Source organism: Balaenoptera acutorostrata, chromosome 2 (assembly GCF_949987535.1).
Source record: "Balaenoptera acutorostrata chromosome 2, mBalAcu1.1, whole genome shotgun sequence".
NCBI classification, from domain to species: Eukaryota; Metazoa; Chordata; class Mammalia; order Artiodactyla; family Balaenopteridae; genus Balaenoptera; species Balaenoptera acutorostrata.
This window is the reverse complement of record NC_080065.1, coordinates 9,174,441-9,197,177: the sequence shown is the minus strand read 5'-3', so window position 1 is coordinate 9,197,177 and position 22,737 is coordinate 9,174,441. Positions and strand designations below refer to the sequence as shown.

Genomic DNA, 22,737 nt, shown 5'->3' with positions numbered 1-22,737 from the left:
GACAAAACCGCAAGAACAGAGATCCAAATTCCTAACAATTAGTCTCTTCCACAGCCAGAAACGGGGCAGCTGGTAACGTGCTGTTTCTCCTTTGAGCCTCTCAGATTAGATCCTAAATGCAATTTAATTCCAGACTCCAATATACAGTTCCTGAATTATACTGAAAAAGAATCAGTTATGTAACAAATCTGCATTACTACGATTGCACACTTGCCATAGATGACAGGCTATATTTTCTATTTTAGGTCCAAACGAAAATTTTTCAAATCGTATCACAACTTAAATATATTAAAGTATCCACTGCATAAAGGAACCCTATAAAATTTCTCTGAAATATGAGTAATCCTGTTAGAAAATCAATATGCACTGCTTGGCTTATCTTCTTTAATAAATATGGATTCTCACATAACCTGCTTGTGAAAGAAATCTATATTCAAATTCCTCCCTCTCTCACGGGAAAATAAAACATACAGAAAATGAAAATTCAGACCGTGCTGGGAATACCACGGAAATAAACACATTAAAAAAGTAAGTAAATTTCAAATACAAAATGCAATCGTAATCTGTGAATAGGAATATTTGGAAATTCCTTGAGGATGGCTCAGTACCCTGCTGATAGTGTAGCTGACCTACAGAAGTTTAGCAAATGAAGAACGGACAAGGTGCATATTTAAAATGGAGTAAGTGCTACACAAACACAGGCAGCAGGACAGACTGGGCTCCTGACTGATGGACCAGCTGCCCCAGTGTGGGAGGCAAGACACCTACCCAGATCCCTAACCTTGTCTACTGGCTGCATAACTGCCACCCTTCCTCCCAGGGCCCAAGCAGGAGGCAGGCACCATGGCATGAGGTGGGAAGTTTCATCACGCTTTCCTAGCCTCAGTCTCCCTCTGCCGTGATATAATCATAGGCAAAAAAGACTCCTTGCTGCTTTTGTGGAACTTTCCGTCAAATGCATGCTATCCTACTGATACAGGCAAAATTCTTATTTTCTTGTTAACCATAAATTGTTAAGGGCTTTGGTATCTCTGCTAAATTTATGATAGGCAAAGTATCCTTCTTACATAGACAGTACAAAACTGCTTTTCTTTAAGTTTCCTAATATCAAAATAATTTTTTCCCTTGGTGATTAAGGATTCCAGATTCCCTTAATAATCTCAGATTCCAGAAAAGCTTTTCTCTGAAATCCAGTTAGGAAACAAAGACAGAAAAGAGTTAGAAGAAAAGATGCCAAGACCGGTACAAAGGGAATCACAGAAAGTAACTAAAAAGAATCTCTTCCTCTTCCACAAATAAAGTCCGTTCAAAATGTGTTCGCTGTCTTCCTCTTCTGGGCCCATCCTTTACCCCTTCTCTTCTTGTCCTTTTCCTTCCCTCCTGAATAACTGAGTGTTCAGCGCTCAGGTGAGGCAGAGAAGAGAAGCGTCTGCACCAACAGGGGACAGGGGAAGCCAAACTCACCCAAGATGACAAAGCTGGGCTGGGTGTGTGGAGTTCCTATACTGGGCAAAGTCAAGGACAGAGCCTGAGCTGGGGCAGGGGACACCCTCACTTGGACTGGGGGTCAGAGCCCCAGCTGGGGGAACGGGACATAGACGGGGGGGAAGGAAGCTGTCCCAAGTGAGAGGGCAGGGAGAGGGGCTGACAGTTGCAACAGGAGACTGGTTATATGCAAGGTTTCATCAAATAAATAAATATATTTAGGCTCATGAGAGCTCAATATTTTCCACTGTTGGTCAAGGGAGCCACAAGGGAAAGAGAGAAAACTGGCATGAAACTAATGCTGGAATGGAAATGGAAACATCGGTGTGAAGTCATGCTGTTTAAGATGTAGGCAGATATAAAAATAAATGGAGATGTAAAGCACTTGGAGTACTGACACCCCAATGGCAACGGAAAGGCCTAAAGCCCAGATCTTGCCACGAAATGTCATTCTTCACCAAAAAGAACCAGGGCTCCTTGGAGAGATGGCTGATTTTAGGGCCAGGTCAGGGAGGGCACAAGAGGAACCCAAAATAGCTTGTGCCAGAAATTGAGGAAATGCTCAAAGAATCACAGGGACAAGTCAAAGGTACAGCTTGGAGAGGCACCTGCTGGACAAATCTGAGACCATATGGGAATCAAAATAAACAGTGACCGCAGTGGTTTATAATCTACTGAACATCAGACCACGTAGATACAAACAAGCAAATACATATATTAAAAGTTTGATGAGAAACAGAATATTTGCATAGTTTCAAAGCACCTCTCCACAAAATATGTACTAATGACAAAGAGGAAAAGAGTAATTTCAAAGTGGAAAAGGCTGGTGGACAGCACCCTGATAGTAATGACCACTGACAATAATGGGACAAAGTGGACGTACACGCCCCTGATAGAACGTGATGAGGACACACCATCCCTTCTGAGATTCCTGCCAGAATGCATAACTTCCATCTATTCATGAGGAAACATTGGACCCCCCATGTTAAAGGACATCTTAGAAAATAAGTGGCCTGCAACCTTCAAAAGCATTAATAAAAGCCAAAGAAAGACTAAGGAACAGTTCCATCCAGAAGGAGACCAAAGAGACTTAAGAACACAGCGCAATGCATGGGCCCTTGTTCTGTAAACGACATTACTGGGAAAGCTGGAGGAACCGGAACGTCAGGAATTAAACAATGCACATTTCCAGCTTTGATAGCTGCATTGTGGTTATGTAGGAGCGTGGTATTGTAGGAAGTCCACACCAAAGCAGCTGGAGGCAATGCAGCATCACGTCTGGGGGCAACCTATCTTTGAAAGGCTTAGGGGAAAAAATTATGCAGACTGGATTTGCAATGTACTGGTAGGTCTGTAAAAAAATGTATTAGGGATTATACTTTGTGTTCAAATGTGTTAGGAGACATCATCCACAACTTTCAGGTATTAAATAAATTTCCTCAAGTAGATGATAGGTCATAGACTGAGAATGAATTCTACCTCAAGACAAATACTGGTGACATTAATTTCCTGAGCACAAGATGGAACAGGAATAGGGTTTCCTATTAAGTCAATATTTTGGTAAACAGATAAGTTACTACATGCTATCAATGGATTGCCAATGTTCAGAAAATAACATGAAACAAAAATGATTAGTATGGACCCATGTTAAATAAAATGCACTCTTTCTTTGGGGGTTTAGAAGGCGGGGTGATACTGATCATTGATGGGCAGCTCATTCTTTATATCAGACCAAGATTCTTTATTTTAAATAGTTTTGCTTTAAACAATTACTCCAGAGCAATATAACCACCTAATCTGTAGCATTCTGTCTTTTATACACTTTTCATAAAAAGAATGCCATAAAATGTTTTCCTCACATCACAAACCAGTATTATTTTTAGTTTATATTTCCAGCACTGGCCAAAGGTACTTAAAGCTCTTCTACTTCATTACTTTGATGTTTACCTATGAACCTTCCATTTTAAAGCTGTTGGCAGATTTTGCCTTTCCCAGTTCTTGAAATCACTGCGAAATTACTTCTGAAGGGATGGAAACCTGACCTTATATTCTTCTGTTCCTTGCAACGTTATTCTTATGGAATAAAGAATGTTTATTCTTTTGCTATTCTAGAATTATCCTATCATTATCCAATCTCTGCCTGTCCACTGATAAGAAGTATTTTTCTTCGTTGGTTTTGGAAATTGAGTAAATAAAAATTTAAGATTACATTCTTTCCACTTTTTTTTTTAACCAATGCAAGAAAATAACAGTGCTAAAAAAAAACAAAAACAAAAACAAAAATCCTCAGTATAGTACTTGATATCTAAAATATGCCCGGTTCTTTGTAAATCACTTATTTTTTTCCTTTTTTTTTTTTTTAACCCCATTTGATCTTTACAGACAGGTATCATAATCCTCATTTCCCAGATGTTTTTTCTATTACATCTGCACCAGCAGACACTATCTTTATTCATGAAGGGGCAGAAAAGATAGGTACAAAATGTTCAAGGTATGTGTTCCAAGGTAACCCACGACCAGCAAGATGCCATGAGCAGTGAAATATGTATGAGTGCCCTGTTGCCTGTGTGGCCAGGACTTTCCTGTAGTGATTTCCATAGTGTAAACTGGCAGAGAAAATTATTATTGTTACATCATATTCTTACATAAATTATTATGTACTCATTCCTATGTAAAATATACCCATCACCCTGACCTGCATGTGACTACCTAAGGTTGAGCTTAATGGCCCCACTAAAGGGAGGGTGGAAGAATGGAATTTATGGGAGAAAGTCCCATGAATATCCTCATGGGGGGCTGTGAAATGTAGAAAAAGCAAGTAAAACCTGGGGCAGAACTCGTGTAAAAAGGAACACTTCTCCACCTCATCCCGGGCACAGCTGGATTGTTTCCTCTTTTAATAAAACACCCACCTTCTTTCTTTCATTTGATCAGTTACTGACCAGCCTCCGTGTGTGTCTCTGGTGATGCAGGTTACTGATGTGACTACTCTGCTCCGTCACAGGAAAGACACGGTTCCCTCCACTTCCTGGAGGGGATGCTTCTTAGTAACGGCCAAACAAGTCAACGGGAAATGGGCACCCACTGTGCCAGATCAGGAGCTTTGCCCTCACTCAGTGCCCACAGAGGACATTTCACAAGTGCTCAGGCTACTCTTAATGAATGTTTGTTATGAGCGCTCAGAGACGAGTATTGAGAAAAGGGGTCCTTAGGACGCTTTCCAACTAAGAGCAATTACTACAGACCCAAGGGTAAGCCTCCATTTCCATCTCAAGTTTCCAAATAAAACACTCCTTCAAGTGAAGGACAAACTGGTTTCTCAGACCCGCAGGGCTCAAGTGACCCACGTCTAAAATCCCCTTTTCAACAACAGTGGTGTTCATAACTACTCCTCTCAGCCCCGCTGCATTTTGCACACTGGCTGCATTTGTTACATTTGATTCCAACCCAGCAAAATAAAGCACACTTTTTACAGGTGAAAAAGAGACTGTTAAGAAGAAGTGCAAACCACTGCCCCTCATGTTTATGGATGTACGTAACAGGAAATTAAATGGCTTTTTAAATGCTTTTAACTAATTAAATAGGAAGGCTTTGTTGGAATGCCACTTAGCAGTAAAGCTAAATTTGCTGTTGAAGCATTTTAAAGAACTATTTTTTATGTCCTTGGACTTGCCAGAGGATTAAGAAATAGAGAGCTCTTCTGTCCTCTGTAAAGACGGGGTTTTGCATATCTCTCAGAAAGAGATGGGGGAGAATTATGAATTTAATTATATAAGTTGTTTCACTCTAACTCTTAAAAATACGAGTACTAAATTACAATGTATAGTAACAGCTTTTAACCATCAATCAGCAAAATGGAGCTGCCATTTCCAATTTTCACTGTTGCTAATTGCTAAGTGACTGCTGATTCCACTGCAGAGAAGGGGGGGAGGCTGGCTACCCATTAGCAACACTCAGGGTCAACATCAGAGAGCAGACCTGGAGCACCTGCCAGGTACCAGCCAACACTCACACCTTGAGCAGGTGTCACCCTGTAGAGGTGGAGGTGCACTTACCTGCCAGACCAGGTGCTCCTTGGCCCCCGGCATTGCAGACAGGCAGACGCTCAGCACGACGGTGTGGGAAGAGGAGGTGAGGACACTGGCGATGATGGCATCTCGCATGTTGAAGGGCAGCATGGTGTACACCACGAAGATGATGAAGAGGAAGAATGACACCTACAGGTGGGGAAGAAGGCCAGTGAGAGTCACAGAGAATACCTGTTCCCAAATGCTCCCCCTCTCCTTCCCATTAAAGGCTGCACAGATCCCCAGGAACCGCAGCCATTCAAGAAATAATATTACGACAAAAAGAGGGCATGTTCATGCCATGGAGCAACTGGGCCCGTGAGCCACAACTACTGAGCCTGCGCGTCTGGAGCCTTTGCTCCGCAACGAGAGAGGCCGCGATAGTGAGAGGCCCGCGCACCGCGATGAAGAGTGGCCCCCGCTTGCCCCAACTAGAGAAAGCCCTCGCACAGAAACGAAGACCCAACACAGCCAAAAAACAGATATAAAAATAAATTGATTAAAAAGAAAAAAAAGAGCAGGGGCATGGAATTAACAAAATAAAGCAGCTTAGAGATGATTCCCCTGTAGTGAAAACAGTTTGACAGTTTCCCAAAGGTTAAACATACAATTACCATGTGATCCTAAATATATACCCTAGAGAATTGAAAACAAGTACTCGAACAAATACATGTACACACATGTTCATGACAGCACTATTCACAATATTCAAAAGGTGGAACCAACACAAATGTCCATCCATGGATGAATGGATAAACAGCATGTGGTCCATCCATACAATGGAATACTATTCAGCCCTGAAAAGGAAAGGAATACTGATCCAGGCTACCCTGTGGGTGAACCTCAAAAACATTATGCTAAGTGAACACAGCTAGGGCAAAAGACCCCGTATTGTATGATCCCATTGATATGAAATATCCAGAATAAGTAAATGTACGGAGACAGAAAGCAGATTGGTGGTTTTTAGGGGCTGGGAAGTAACTGCTCAACAGGGAAAGAGTTTCCTTTGGGGTGATGAGAATTCTCTGGAACTAGATAAAGCTGGATTTGGCACACACTGTGAATATGCTAAAAACCACTGAATCCTTCCCTCTAAAGTGGCTCACCTATGTTATGTGAATGTCACCTCAGTAAAAAAAAATCCATTTGAAACAGCTTAGAGAAAAGTTTGGAATGGAAAAGAAAATGGGTTTCGTAGGTAATAAAACAGGCCATTGTCACTATAAAAGAAGCAGAACATCAAAAGGGATAAAAAGGTGATAAATCAAGTGGAAAAAAGACCAGACCAAGGTCAGAAAAATAGGGAACGTGGGGATTTGGTAGCTTCATTCACCACACAGATCTTCACTCAAAAAATAAGTGAGGCTAAGGGAAGAGCTTGCCCCACTTTTACAGGGTGACCCGTGTTACTTTAAGGAATCCTAAAGCCCAGAATAGCAGGAAGGACACAAGAGACAGGGCACCAGCTGTTCCGCTCGAGTCCGGGTGTAAATTCACGGGAAGGATGTGGGCAAAAGGCTCTGCTCTGGATTTAAAGAGAGGGAAGCTTGGGTGGACGCCAGGCTCATTTCTCCTCCTGCATAGTCGCAGGAATCTGTACCACATATTACCATCAAAAAGTAACTGTGCAGGTTCTCTTAAGCGGGGTGTCTCAGCCTCAGCACTACTGACCTCTGAGGCTGGATAATTCTTTGTGGTGGATGTTGTCTGTGTACTGCAGGATGGGTGGCAGCACCCCTGGCCTCCACCCACTGGATGCCAACAGCATCCCCCCTTCAAAGCTGTGACAACTGAAAACGTCTCCAGCCATTGTCAAATGTCTTCCAGGGAGTAATACCACCTCTGGTGGAGAACCACTAACCTATAGCAAAAGTCTCTTTTGAGAATGAGAAAAACGATCGTTATGTAGTCACAGCTCACGGAGAAAATTAAATTTACTTTGGAATCCCTAATATCCAGCAAATTTACAGGAAGCACTTTCAATTAAGGTATTATTATTTCTACATGTAGAATTTATGCCAAACCCTTATATCCTGCAAGAGGCATTAAACGAATATTTTCAGGTATCAGAATTGACAATCAATTACAAACGAAAACCTCTTTGCCAACGACATGTTTTTCTTCTAATGCAAAATCCTTTAGTATTTCTTTGAAATTAACAAAACTTTTGGACAGCTTTAAAACGCTAACACGATTTCAATTAATACAGGCTCTGCAAACATTCTGAGCTTTGAAATGGAAGCGTGTGGAAAGCTTATCTGCAGTAACCAAATGGAGAATAGAGGCGGCCGGTTTTCCGAATACGGTGGCTTTCTGTTATTCACTTTTAGATGACAAAAGGAAATTGTTAAAGGTCAGTTAAGCAAGTCATATTCAATCAAGTTTGGGATTTTAGTGGCAGCATCCCAGGAGCAACACTTCGGGGGCTCAGCGAGTGGTGCCTGGGCTGCATTCGGCAGGCTGGATGGAAAGAAAGTCTAGTGCAGTTTCAAGGCCCGGGGGGGACAGTCTGCACTTTGTATTACTCCCAGAGGGCTCTATTTTTTTTAGCCTGCTTTCCAAAGCAACTTCATATAGGGCCATATGTAAAACCAAAATGGATTTGCCATATCTAAAAGAATGTGTGAATAAAAAGGTCCAAAACATTAAATACAGGCACTTGGGTTCCACGTTAACATGGGGACATTTCCGCCACTGGATTCCCCTTGGATATGCCTCTGTCCAGAGCCTGAAGAGAGAGGAAGATTGATTTGGTTCCGGACCCTGTACGGAAACCCAGATGAGCATGGGATCAGAAGTGGCGGCCCTCATCCCAAAAGGACGGTTTCAAGTGTTTCTCTTAATTCTGGCCTGGCATCGGCCTTTTTCAAGACACGCATATCTTCTCTTTGAAGGTCTACTTGACCTTCAAGCTCCACAAGTTTCAAACTGACTGAGAGATTCTCCTTTATGTTCTTAAACTTATTCCTCTGGCCCGATAACTCAATTCTGCTCATGATGCCTCACTCTCCAAACAACCCAGGCGTAAACATTTGAGAATCGCTTCTTCTGACAATTCTTCACATACACACTAAAAAAAAAAAAAGAAGTCTTCTGCCTTCAGAACTCCAGGCTCCGGCATCTGACTGCTCCTTTCTGCCTTCACAGCCACTAGGTGGGCTCAGTACCTTTCCATTTGGTAAATATGCTTCCACGCTTTCTCTCCCTCCTCCCCCCCATAACAAGGACACTGGAGTGAGCACCCTTCCTCACTTTGGTCCATCCCACCCCATCCTCCATGCTCCTGGCAATCATCAGGACTCTTTACCAAACATTTCTAGCTTTCCTCCTTCTGGGCACATAGTACAAATGCATTGAGCATTTCTTTTAAGTTAGGTGAGACCTGTGACTCGCTTTGACAAATGAAGCAGAAGCAGAAGTGATACGTGTCCTTTCTGGGTGGAAACTTTAAAAGCTAGTGCACAACTTGCCAAGTCCCCTCCCTCCCTGGCCATCATGGAATCGATGATGGAGCTTCTCTCAGCCTTGGTCTCAAGGGAGGGGCAGAGCCACTCGGCTGACCCACATGGAATCTGTGAGCATATGAATGAGCCTTAACCCTTTGTGATGGTAAAATCTGGGTCCGTAAGCACAGCCTGGATGGTCCTGACTGATACCAAGCTCATACAAACACACACACATGCACACACCTGGGAGGTTTAATTGATGGGTTAAATAGGATGCTTTTATATGCATTATTCTGCAATGTGCTTTTATCACTGAACTATATATACACCACAGCCATCTTTCCAAGTCTATAGATGTGAAGGTATTATTTACTTTTTACCAGCTGCAAAATATCCCATAGAAATGGATGCACCACACGACTCCAGAATTTCCTTACTGACGATCACTGTGGCATGATAGGAACCCCTTATCCAACTGATACAATAATACTGTCACTGATCTCCTTTTCTCCAGCAGTGTCCTTTCTTTAACCCAGCCAACATACGACTGCTGGATTTGTGATCCTGAATGCAAAGATCTAGTTAGTTCTTTCCTTAGATGCATACTTCCTCTGGCTTACCCCTGTGCTCTGAACACTTCTCTCCAAGGCTTCTTGTGATCACAGAGTAAAGCAGAAACCACATGGCCCGGAGGTCCAGACTGTCCCCAGACTGACCTTTCCATCCTCACCCCCACTCTGCTCTGGAAGCGTCCTCTATTCCAGCCAACCCTGGTCATCCCCATGTCGTAGGCGTCGGGTGCTCGCCTCTAGGTCTGTCATTGCTCGTTCTCAGAATGTCCTCCCTCCTCTTTTTTGGCCTCTTGAAATCTCACCTCTTTCTAGACCCAGTTCATATACAAATTCTTACCATTTCTCCAACACTCTCCAGCTGCTCCCCATCTCGCTCAGAGTGAACTCTCAAGACCGGGCAACATCCCACCTTTCCTAGGACGTGGTCTCCTGTGGCCACGCTGCCCTCCGCTCTGCCAGCTCCCTCCTTCCCTTGCCGTGATCCAGTATCTTCGGCCTCCTGGCTGTTTCTGGGGCCTGCCAGGGATGCTCGTGCCCAGGTGCTCAGCCCCGTGGTGCCCCCACCAGGCTCCCTCTTTCCACTCAGGTCTCTGATCAAGTATTACTTTACCTACCAGACTTAATGGACCGCCCTGCACAAAACAGCAAACCTCCCTTCCACACCCTAGTCCTCGTCACCTGCTTTACCTTATTCACAGCATTTATTTATAGTTCTGGGTTTGTTAATCTTCTCCCTCTGCACAGTGAAGCTGAAATGACATTGTAAGGGCAGGAACTTGTTTCACTCATAGCCAAGACCCCAACGCCAAGGCCCACAATGGTTTACACAAGGTAGGTGCTCCATAAATATTTGTTGTCTGCACGAAAAACTCTATTATACATCCTAATATGACCTAAACTACATCCACGTTATTAGCACCTTCTCACTACATGCATCTCTACACATATCTCACCATCTTCCTTGATCCAATCGGCCTCGCCATTAACTACAGCCATATTAAATTTTGAATGATTATTTCTCTACTGATCAAAAACTTAAATGAACAGACAGCTGTCAGATGCCCATGGCAGGCAACAGCAGACACTGGATCGAATAGGAAATGGCCCCTGTTCTCGGGGCACCTCCTAGTTTACCCTCCAGGAGTCCTTGAGCCCTAGGAAAAAATATGTATCTTATTGTTTTAGCATACAACTAGAAATGCCAGATTTTAGTAAAAACTGCCCAAGGAAAAGATAGAATTTTTGAATATATTGATCTAATTGAGCATTCTGGAAGGTAAGTTCTAAATTCAAAATTAAAATTTCCTCTTTGAATGTTATTTCCACCCCAAAGGATTGCTGATTTTGAGAATATTTATATGATTTACTAATTAGGGGCATCTTTAAAACTTTCTGGAAACATAACTATAAAGCTATTAAGCCAGAAGTGTGCTTTAACTTTTAAAAAAACAAAACACGCAAGCTATATTTACCTTTTCATGTAGATTAGTTTTTTATTACCTTGTTCCTTGATCATAGTTTACATAGAGATTACTTTGAGTCACTCTTACATTTTTTAGTGCAAATATCACAACTGTGTATAACAGTACTTTCTTTAATTGGGGAATCCTGTCATACCAATTTTTAGTGCTAAAGCATCCGTGTGTGTTAAGGCTTCTTTAGAGTGTCTCTTTATGATCACCCTGCTTTTCAAATTTAACTTTCTCCCCTTTCCCCTCTTTCTCCAGGTCTTCCCAATGGAGAGGGGGTTTCTAGATCTATCTATGTGTATGTGTACACATATATACACATATGTACATACATACGTACACATATGTAATTGTTGTGTGTGTATGTGTGCAGACTCTGGTGAATCCACATACTGCACCTCACTGAATTCCCTCAAACTCCAGGTCTCGTGTCTGATGTTCATTTAAGAAGCCACCTCTCCCCAGCCGAGAGACGGAGGCTTACCCACAAGGACTAACCAAGGGAAAGGAGATATACACACACACACACACACACATACACACACACACACACACATACATACATATATATGTACACATATAATGGAATATCATTCAGCTATGAGAAAGAAGAATATCTTGCCCTCTTTAACAACATGGATGGACCTTGAAGGCATTATGCTAAGAGAGATAAATCACAGTGAGAAAGACACTGATGATTCGTTTATATGTATGATATCACTTACTTGTGAAATCTAAAAAATTCAACTTGTAGAAACAGAGTACAATGGCGGTTACCAGGGGCTGGGGGTGGAGAAATGGGGAGATGTTCGTCAAAGGGCACAAACTTGCAGTTATAGGGTGAGTAAGTCCTGGGGATCTAAAGCACAGCATTGCATTTACAGTTAACAACATTATTATATACATCAAAGTTGCTAAGGAACTAGATCTTAAAGTTCTCACCACAAAAGAGGAATGACAATTATGGGACGTGATGGAGATATCAGCTAACGCTCTGGTGGTAATCAAAGTGATCTTTTAAAATGTTAAAACTGACCATGTCACTCCTCCTCTGTTTATATCCCACCACTGGCTTTCTACAACACTAAGAAAAAAATCAAAGTCCTCGGCATGCCAATAAGGGTTCCTCATGATCTGGTCTGGCTGATGTCTCTAATCTCATATCTCACCAACTCCCATCACCCCACGTTCACAGTCCCTCCATACTGGCCTTATTGATGTTCCTCCGACAACCTCAGGGCCTTTGCACTTTCTGTTCTTCTGCCTCAAATATTCTTCCTTGGATCTTCCCTTGGCTGGCTTCTGTCATCCAGGACAGAAGCTCAAATATCACCTCCCAGAGAGAATCCCACTAACTCTCTATCTAAAATATCACCCCCATTCATCCTCTAGCTAATCACCCTGCTGAACGTCTTCCTATCATTATTGGAATCTGAATGCTTATTTTTATATTTTTCTCATTTTTACTTTCTGTCTTTATCCATACAAACGTAGGCTCCATGGAGACAAGGACCCTGTACGGACCTGAGAATAGCACCTGGCACATAAAGATCTCAACACATACGTGCTGAAGGAGAGAAGGGGTGAAACATTTCAGGCGTAATTGCACATGCAAGTTCCGAGCAGGGAAGCAGAGGGAGCTGACTGATTAGAGGCTTGTGCTCCGTGGTGTGTATGTAACTCAGGGGTGCGAGCCTGGCTCTGCAGACTTGCATTCCTTCCCACGAGTCCAGGCAGCATGATGGATGACACTCATTTGTATCCCAGCTCATCTTAACCTCTCATCAGTAACAAGGATAACTGAGAGCCGTAGAGCGCCACCGCTACACGTTCGTCATTGAAAGACCCTAGTAATGAAAATTAAGCCAGCTCCTTAGTGTCAACAGTGTGTTCTGTGCCTTTGCTAACCTGTGAGTGTCTGATGACTGCTGCCTGGGTGTATGTGCCGTCTTCCCACTTCTCCCCAGTTCATTACTGGTCTTGGCTGATGGTCCTTCAGGGTATGGGAGGTACAAGCTTCCTCAGCACATCCATTATGCTCCGTACCAGTAACAACCCTGAATTGTCTCTTGCTCTGTGGAGCTCAGATCCTTGTTACACCAACTGTGGGCCTTGCACCCGATCTCAGCCTCACCTGGGGGCTTGTCAGAAATGTGTGCTCTTGGGCTCCACCCAAAGTTTACTGAATCCGACTTTGTATTCTAACCCTGTTCCCAGGTGGTTGCCTGAGACCCACACGGATCTGATGGGCTCTGGGTGGGTTCAGGGGTCAGCGTTAGTCTTGCTTGTGTGGCAAAGACTGCAGAGAGTTTCCAATATGCCAACCAGATGGACGCACAGGACAAGGGAGATGTGCTCACCTCTGCCACGCTGCTCTAATCAAAGTCTGGTCCAAGACAGACACTGAGTTAATCAACGAATCAGTGAACTATGAGTAATTATTCATCTTTGACTTTGTCATTAGATCTTTTTTTTTCTTTCTTTTTTTGAATTTTGGAGTATAGTTGATTTAAAATATTGTGTTAGTTTCAGGTGTACAGCAAAGTGAATCAGTTATACTTATACATATATCCACTCTTTTTTAGAGTCTTTTCCCATATAGGCCATTACAGAGTATTGAGTAGATTTTCCTGTGCTATACAGCATGTCCTTATTAGTCACTTATTCCATATATAATAGAGTGTATATGTCAATCCCAATTGCCATTTATCCCTCCCCCCAGCCGTTAACCATAAGATTGTTTTCTACATCTGTAACTCTATTTCTGTGTTGTGAATAAGTTCATTTGTACCATTTTTTTAGATTCCACATAAGCGATATGATGTGATAAGGTACATAGCATCCTAAAGATGCTACCAGAAAACTACTAGAGCTTATCAGTTAATTTGGTAAAGTTGAAGGATACAAAATTAATACACAGAAATCTCTTGCATTCCTATACACTTACAACGCAAGATCAGAAAGAGAAGTTAAGGAGACAATCCCATTTACGATCGCATCAAAAAGAATAAAATACCTAGGAATAAACCTACCTAAGGAGGCAAAAGACTTGTACTCAGAAAACTATAAGATACTGATGAAAGAAATCGTTATTAGATCTTATTTCTTGAAGTCTCCAGGCCAATTTGATTTTAAAATAGAGACCAATCTAAATAATTATTTATTTCCAGCTTCATTTCTACTAAATAAGCAAAAGGGACCAGACCAACAGTTACTGATGACATGTGATGTCTGGGTCATTCGACACACCTTCCTCCATGTTGTCACTGCCGCAACCTGTTGTTTTCATTTTCCTGACAGGAGCACTCGTTTCAGAAGAAGGAAATGAATTGTCCATTTGAGTCATCAAATAGTATCTCTCATTCGATTCTGAATAGTTAAGTAGAACTCCATCTTTCTTACTATGAAAGATATACTTAGAAATTCTTGGAAATTAACTCTATACTATACAAAAACATCTTTAATGACCGTAATTCAGGATAAAACGCAGGGACACCTTGAAGACTCAATGATAGAAAAGATTCTATTTTTCTTCTGCAGATATTTTTGGCCAAGAATATTTTCTGAATATCGATCCTATTTTTACAGAATATGAAAACATATCTTTAAATATTATATTATTAAGGGAAAGAATACATATTATGTTCTTTGATGGAAAGCCTGGGCTCCAAAAGAGTAATGATGAGATCATGAATCACTGGGTAGCTTTCATTCTTCTCCTGAAAATGTTTTTCAGAGTTAAGGGAGATTGATGTTGGAATCAGAGGTAAAACAATAACTTTCACTGTGCCTTTTTTAAATTTAAAATAGGTGGGAGGTATATCATAAATTTTAAAAAGCTTGAAAAAAAGAGAATAGTAGGAGGTAAAAAAAAAAAAAAAAAAAAAACCCTAATATCCTAGCACAAAAGCAGCCTGCCGTCTTCGCCAGCGAATTTGGACAGTTCTGTCTGTCCAAACCCTCAGCCCCTACTTTGAGACGGTGATGACTAATGCAATTTCCTGATTTCTTTTCCACGGTCCCTTCTCTTCCTCCTGCTTCCTTGTTTGGACCTGGGTATCCATCTACTTATATGTTTCATATTCCTTTCTTCATCTTTCATGCATTCATTTATTCACCAGTATTTAACTCTACAATATACGAAGCATTTTGTTACCTATCATGGATAATACAGGGTCCCTGTTCGTAAGACACCTGAAATTCCTTGGAGTGAAGGCCAATTTCCAAACTTGTCCATTTGTTTCCTGTACCTTCTTTCCCCCCTCATACTCACATAAAGATGGCAGGGTCTGTCTGCAAGTCTGATTTGTTTAGAGTTAAAAATATGTAAACTTTCCACCAGTAATAAGCAAACTACTTTGTCTGAATATGAGCTACCATCCTCATTGTTAAAGCATGTAAACTGTGTTCCTTGGGTCTGGAAAGGTAGTATAGTGTTCCCACATTATCCTCCTGTTTCCCAGAGTACCTCTTCAGTTTTTTAAAGATTTGTTTTGGATGGTGGTCACTTGGTCAAGATAAAAATGAGAACACAAGGCATTCTTGAACTTTGCTCAGTTAGGCCCAGTTTCCTAATGCAGAAGATGTGGTCACAGTTCTTTCTTCTCACCTTGCCCTTGCCATGGAGATCAGTAGATGGAGTATTCATCTCTACGGCATCGACTTTGGACTTGGTCATGAGACTTACTTTCAGTAATGGGATATGGGCAGAAGTGACAGCTACCAGTTCAGAACTGAGGCTTTCAGGGCTTCAATTCAGGTTTCTGCCTGCCCTCTTGGATGTCTGGTCTTCCATAATGAGAAGGACATGGCCCAGAAAGACACATCTCTTTAAACTGGGTCTGGATTAAAGACCATGGAGTAGATCTGGACCCAAAACAAAGTCTGGAATATACCCTACCTGCTGAGCCTGGGTAGGGCCAACAGAGATCAGACAAATCTAGCCAACCTGCAGACTAGTGAGTATGAAAGAGAAAATACGTTATTACTGCTACAAGCCACTTGGATTTGGGGGTTGCTTATTATTCAGAATTATCAGAGAAGAAACCTGACTAAAACAGCAGTTGGTATCAGAAGTGATGTTCTACTCTAGTGAAAACCTAAAATATAGGTCATTGCCTTTGGGACTTCCAAAAAATTATTTTGTTAACCTATTGGCAAAATAATTGGTAAGCATGGCTTCTAAGAAAGCCGTTTACCAAAATGTCCAGGCTTCATACGGTCTTGGAACTGCATGAAAAAGTCTTTAGAAACAACAGAAAAAAGAACTGAGAAAAGGTAGAACGTTCCCAGAAATAGCTGTTAGTATGTAGAAAGAACATCATCCAACCTAAAATTGATATTTTGACGATCTCAAAATACATTACAAACAGGATCTATTGACAAGTATTTTCTTCTTTTACAATTGGGAAGATCAAGGTGCTGAAGGGTTAAGTATTTTGTCCAGAGTCATAAGGCAGCATAAAAACAAGCCATGATCTTCTGCTGAAGCTAAAACATTATTTCACCATAATTCCTGAAGGTTAACAGGACAACATAAGGTGAGCATTGTCCAGGGAATTCATGTTATTCAAAATAAAAAGAACCTTGAGAATCCATCTGCCCTACCAAAACAGCTTGCTCCAACCCCAGGAAGTCCTGCTCCTTAAAAATGATTTTCCTTATCAAATGCAAAGAAAGAAAATAGCAAGTTCATTTGGAAGCAATCAGGTAAAATGACGTCTATTAGAAATTGTCTACTTAATATTTTTTCTAGTACATGGTTAGGAAAAAATAATGTGCTCTTGTTTATGTTTTCCTTTTTTGTGCAAAAGCTTTTAAGTTTCATTAGGTCCCCTTTGTTTATTTTTGTTTTTATTTCCATGTCCCTAGGAGGTGGGTCAAAAAGGATCTTGCTGTGATTTATGTCATGGAGTGTTCTGCCTATGTTTTCCCTAAGAGTTTTATAGTGTCTGGCCTTACATTTAGGTCTTTAATCCATTTTGAGTTTATTTTTGTGTATGGTGTTAGGGAGTGTTCTAAGTTCATTCTTTTACATGTAGCTGTCCAGTTTTCCCAGCACCACTTATTGAAGAGGCTGTCTTTTCTCCATTGTATATTCTTGCCTACAAGATGAAAAGACAACCCTCAGAATGGGAGAAAATATTTGCAAATGAAGCAACTGACAAAGGATTAATCTCCAAAATTTACAAGCAGCTCATGCAGCTCAATATCAAAAAACAAACAACCCAATCCACAAATGGGCAGAAGACCTAAATAGACATTTCTCCAAAGAAGATATACAGATTGCCAACAAACACATGAAAGGATGCTCAACATCACTAATCATTAGAGAAATGCAAATCAAAACTACAATGAGGTATCGCCTCACACCAGTCAGAATGGCCATCATCAAAAAATCTACAAACAACAAATGCTGGAGAGGGTGTGGAGAAAAGGGAACCCTCTTGCACTGTTGGTGGGAATATACAATGATACTGGAGAACAGTATGGAGGTTCCTTAAAAAACTAAAATAGAACTACCATATGACCCAGCAATCCCACTACTGGGCATATACCCTGAGAAAACCATAATTCAAAAAGAGTCATGTACCACAGTGTTCATTGCAGCACTATTTACAATAGCCAGGACATGGAAGCAACCTAAGCGTCCATCGACAGATGAATGGATAAAGAAGATGTGGTACATATATACAATGGAATATTACACAGCCATAAAAAGAAACGAAATTGAGTTATTTGTAGTGAAGTGGATGGACCTAGAGTCTGTCATACAGAATGAAGTAAGCCAGAAAGAGAAAAACAAATACCGTATGCTAACACATACATAGGGAATCTAAAAAAAAAAAAGAAAATGGTTCTGAAGAACCTAGCAGCAGGACAGGAATAAAGACGCAGACGTAGAGAATGGACTTGAGGACACGGGGAATGGGAAGGGTAAGCTGGGACGAAGTGAGAGAGTGGCATGGACATATATACACTACCAAATGTAAAATAGATAGCTAGTGGGAAGCAGCCACATAGCACAGGGAGATCAGCTAAGTGCTTTGTGACCACCTAGAGGATAGGGAGGGTGGGAGGGAGATACAAGAGGGAGGAGATGTGGGGATATATGTTTATGTATAGCTGATCCACTTTCTTATACAGCAGAAAGTAACATACCATTGTAAAGCAATTATACTCTAATAAAGATGTTAAAAAAATAATAATGTGCTCTTTGATGATTTTTTAAATCATTCTTTTTTCAGAAGGTAGTAAGTAGATTTCTACTTTCTGAGCTTATATTTTTACAAAAGTGACTCTGAACATTTTCATCTCTCCGTGGCCCCCTTTTTGTGTGTAACAGAATGGACCAGGAGCCCACCCTTCAAGTGAAGAATTTCCCATCCTTCCAGTCTGGCAAGTGGATACCAGACAGTCAAGAACAACACATCTCAAATTCAACCTTTCCTGCTGCAGTTATATCAACTTCACTTTCATTAACTTCCAGATTTAAATTATACAGTATGCTGCCATTAAATCAGCATTGATTATAATAAGGTCATGTGTTCAAAGACAGTCACAGCCTTGAGTAGCTAATGTTATAAAATAGACAGCAATGCACTTCTACTCTAAGTAATCTCAGGGATTACTTATAGTAAGACTATCCGGACAATTCCATTAACAGAATTAATCAATCAAATATCATGATATACTGGCTCCTTTTAAACGAGTTGTTTGGGTAAAACTAACCGCAGTCTTAATTTGTTTATCTTTCTCTTTCTAGTCAAATGCCAGCTGTTTCATTCTACCTTTACCTCCAGCTTTTAAGGAACTGGGATAAGAGCCTCACTATTTGTATTCCCAGTTTATGATAACCTAAATTTTGCATGTATGTATATTTTGAAGCTTTAAATCATTGGCTTATCTATAGAAACACCAAAAACTGATCTGCCATCCTTTATGTGTATGAACTGGCCACATTTTCAGGGTACATCATCTTTTTTAAAAATTGTTTTCTTTTTTTACGTTCCTCCAGTTGTTTAGACAAACACTTAACTGAGGAGTTGGCATCATGCTAGGCTGATTCTATGGCTAATGGTCTGTGCCACAAGCAAGCACTACCTCCATTCTCAGTAAAGGAAAATACTGTTGCATGAAACAATTTGGAAAAGCAGTATCACTACTTCAATAACAGGTAGGTTTCGTAGAAGAAATGGTGTCCTGGAAAATCACTTTGAATAATATAATTTTAGAAGAACAACAGCAAAAAAAAAATACAACAGTAAGGTCCTCATAAAAAAAATAAAATGTTATGTAAAAGGGCTTTTATTTATATTCACTGTTTTGGTCTTTATGAATATTCATGCCCATATTCTTTTGAAACATTATATTTATTTAATTTGAAAGGCCAGTGCTTCAGATGAGAAAAACTCGTGAGGGGAAAATGAGTGAATTATTCATCTAAAAACAAATACTCCATTTTCTACCGTGTGTTCAACTTCTACATAAATCAGCATCCGGGTGAAGCAGTGTGTTTGTACAATGGGGGTCTTACCACAAAAAGACCCACCAAAGTTCTAAATGCCTTTGTTTGCTTCTTCTCTCATTCTGAAAGAGGAAAATATTAAAAGGGAGAATGCATATGCCGGAGCTGTAAAGATGAATTATTTCTGTGTCCGCGTTGGCTCTGTGAGGCTTTCAATTCTTGAATTACACAACTTCCTGAAACAGCTCTCAACTCCAACCATCTCACGGCAGCTGCCCGTTAATAATTCCTTATGTTCCCTCCTATATGTCAGTGAAAATCGGACGGTCTTCAGAGCAGGTCTGTTCTACAGCAATAATTTCATTTGGAACACCAGAGCTGCTTTATTTGGCTTATTTATTTATTTATTATTTTCACAGAAGGGTCCAAACCATCACCGCCTGTCCCATCAGCAGTTCTCTCACGTCTATATGGGGTATCACGGTTTGCACAGGATCTGGTCTTCCTAAGTATTATTTTAAAGTCTCAGGATTATTAAGTTTTGGGCTTATGTCACACTTTTATGACATGCTTCATGGTATTTAAAGAAACGTGATTCCATCACCAGTATCATGAAAACCAGTAGTAAACTGTACGCTTTAAAAGGCTTTGCCTCACTTTTAAAAAAATTCTTTGGCTGCACCTCGCGGCATGTGGGATCTTAGTTCCTCAACCAGGGATCGAACCTGCACCGCCTGCAGTGGCAGTGAGGAGTCTTAATCACTGGACCACCAGGGAAGTCCCTTGGCCTCACTTTAAAGTCACTTCAAAAACAAAAAAGCACCACACATATTTCTGGCTGAACAATATTTATTTTTTTGAAGTGATAACTCCCTTATTACTACCTAAATATTAGTAACCTTATGTAAATCCCCGTTTACACAGGCACTATGTTCCTGAAAGCAATGCTAACTAATCAGAAATGGGAAAGTTTTACACTCTGGATATTTTCATCATTCTATTACTTTGAAAATGCTCATGTTAAAATAGACTCAATAGGTTTTATTTAAAAGAACATTCCATTCTAGATTCTGTAAAATTTGATATATGGATCTGTGTTTGGGTCTATTTCAGTTTTTTTTTTTTCTGGTTCATAGCTGACTTGGGCTCTGTCCTTTAATAAGTGTGTTCCTTGATCTAAGTGGGAGAACACCAGGTAGATGGACTCAGATAAAGGGCACTGAGTCATAATGGCGTAGGCTGATACTGTTTCCAGAAGCCTACTAGGTGGTTCTCTCAACCCCGGAAGTCAAGGAAACTGAGACAGAGCTTCACATGAAAGCACATCTACATCAAGGGCACAGCCAAGACTTTTGCTAAACTTGCCTTTTGTTGATTTTTTTTTTCATGGCTCATAAACACCCATGAAGGGCAAACCTGGGGAAAGCAAATATGAGGCCATTCTGCTCTTAATAAACTCATATCTTCATCATGCTGTTCTCTCTTCTTGAAATACCATCCCTATCTTTGAAAAACAAAAGGGGGGGGGGATTCCCTGGTGGTGCAGGGGTTGAGAATCTGCCTGCCAATGCAGGGGACACGGGTTCGAGCCCTGGTCTGGGAGGATCCCACATGCCGCGGAGCAGCTGGGCCCGTGAGCCACAACTACTGAGCCTGCGCGTCTGGAGCCTGTGCTCCCCAACATGAGAGGCCGCGATAGTGAGAGGCCCGCGCACCGCGATGAAGAGTGGCCCCCGCTCGCCGCAACTAGAGGAAGCCCTGCACAGAAATGAAGACCCAACACAGCCAAAAATGAATAAAGAAAGAAAGAAGCTTTCATTTAAAAAATAAATAAATAAATAAATAATAAAAACCAAAAGGAGGTTATATCTTGTTCTTAAGGATCTGTCTTTATTCCACTGCTAGGCTGATGTGTCCCATCAGGGTGCCCACGCGCACACTGGGCCCTCTTTTCAATTCCGAGAGGCTTCCCTGGGCGGGGACGGTGCTGCCCTCCTCCTGATGTTCATAACAATCATGCAGCCAACACCCCCTTGCGACAACCCTAGGAGAAAGGGTTATCTGATGGGGTAAGGAAACTGACTCAGAGACAGGAAGCACCTTGCCCAGGGCCACTCTAACGGCAGGGGGCAGCACTGGGGTTGAAACCCTGGGGGTCTAGTGCCAGTGTCTACACCCCAATACCCCCCTCGCTTGCCTCTGAGCTCAGCCCCAAACCAGCACGCGGCTACTGACTGATGTGACTTGAGGACTAAGCCCATCTTAGAGCACTAGAGGTATAAGAAAACATATGATGGGCTTCTTACTGTCTGCCTACTTGCCAACTTTTCTGGGTGCACTTTAGTTACTAAGTATTTTATTATATTACATAATTAATGGCATACTTCTCAGACACTTTTAATATCTCGGGAGGAGACTTTTAAGAGCAAGGGAAGGCACCTAGGACAATGTCATGAATCCAGGGGAAATCAAGAAACAACTACTCTGGGCAAAGATGGGGTCCAATGAGGTCAGATGTCATTTCCTTTATTCCTTCATTAAGCACCTACTGTGCACCCAGCTCCACACTCCACACAGATACATCAGGGGGCAAAGGGCACTTAACTTGGCTCTCATGGAACTGGTGCTCCTTAGGGACCAGAGAAACAGGCAGCTCTGACATGGGGGACAGGCACTTGTAGACTCAGGGAGTGCCACGAGAAACCCAGACAGGGGACAGCTTTATCTCAGAGAATAACACTCCAGGGGGAGGGGACCATGTGGGCAAAGCCTGGAGGTGATGCAGTCTAGTCACAGGAAATGATTTTGCTCTACTGGCTTCCAAGCACTGCACTGGATCATTTTAATTGTGCCGAGTGTAAAATACATCACTGGTATCGGTGAAAGCCCGTTTAGACCAGGGTCATTTATTCTTGGACTAAAAGGCCTCTGCGAAGCTGCCAGGCACATGAACGGGTGGGTCATAGCAGAAGCGCGGCTGTCCACAGACCATGAGCATTCCACTCAGCAGTCCCTAACAAGTCTGCATCTGAATGGTCTCCAGACGCGGTTTCCTCTGTCCCTAGCCATCCCATCTCTCTCTCCTGGACCCATGGGCCACGGAGGCCACACTTTCAGGCTGGAATCGGAAGGCGAGCGATGCTGAGAAAGCAGGCAGCCCCCAGCCTGCCCCACTGGCTGGGAAACTGTGGGAACAGAGGTGACTTCTAGGTGGGACAGGCAGCCTGAAAC

At 41.7% G+C, this 22,737-nt stretch overlaps 1 protein-coding gene across 4 annotated transcripts in view; it reads right to left on the bottom strand.

Moving 5' to 3' along the window:
- Positions 1-22,737, bottom strand: part of ADCY2 (adenylate cyclase 2) — a 451,536-nt gene that overhangs the window by 336,961 nt on the left and 91,838 nt on the right. For all 4 annotated transcript variants that reach the window (XM_007191640.3, XM_057541370.1, XM_057541371.1 and 1 more), the window contains exon 3: positions 5,541-5,702. In XM_007191640.3, the coding sequence (XP_007191702.1) occupies positions 5,541-5,702 (162 nt within the window). The remainder of the gene's footprint in view (positions 1-5,540; positions 5,703-22,737) is intronic.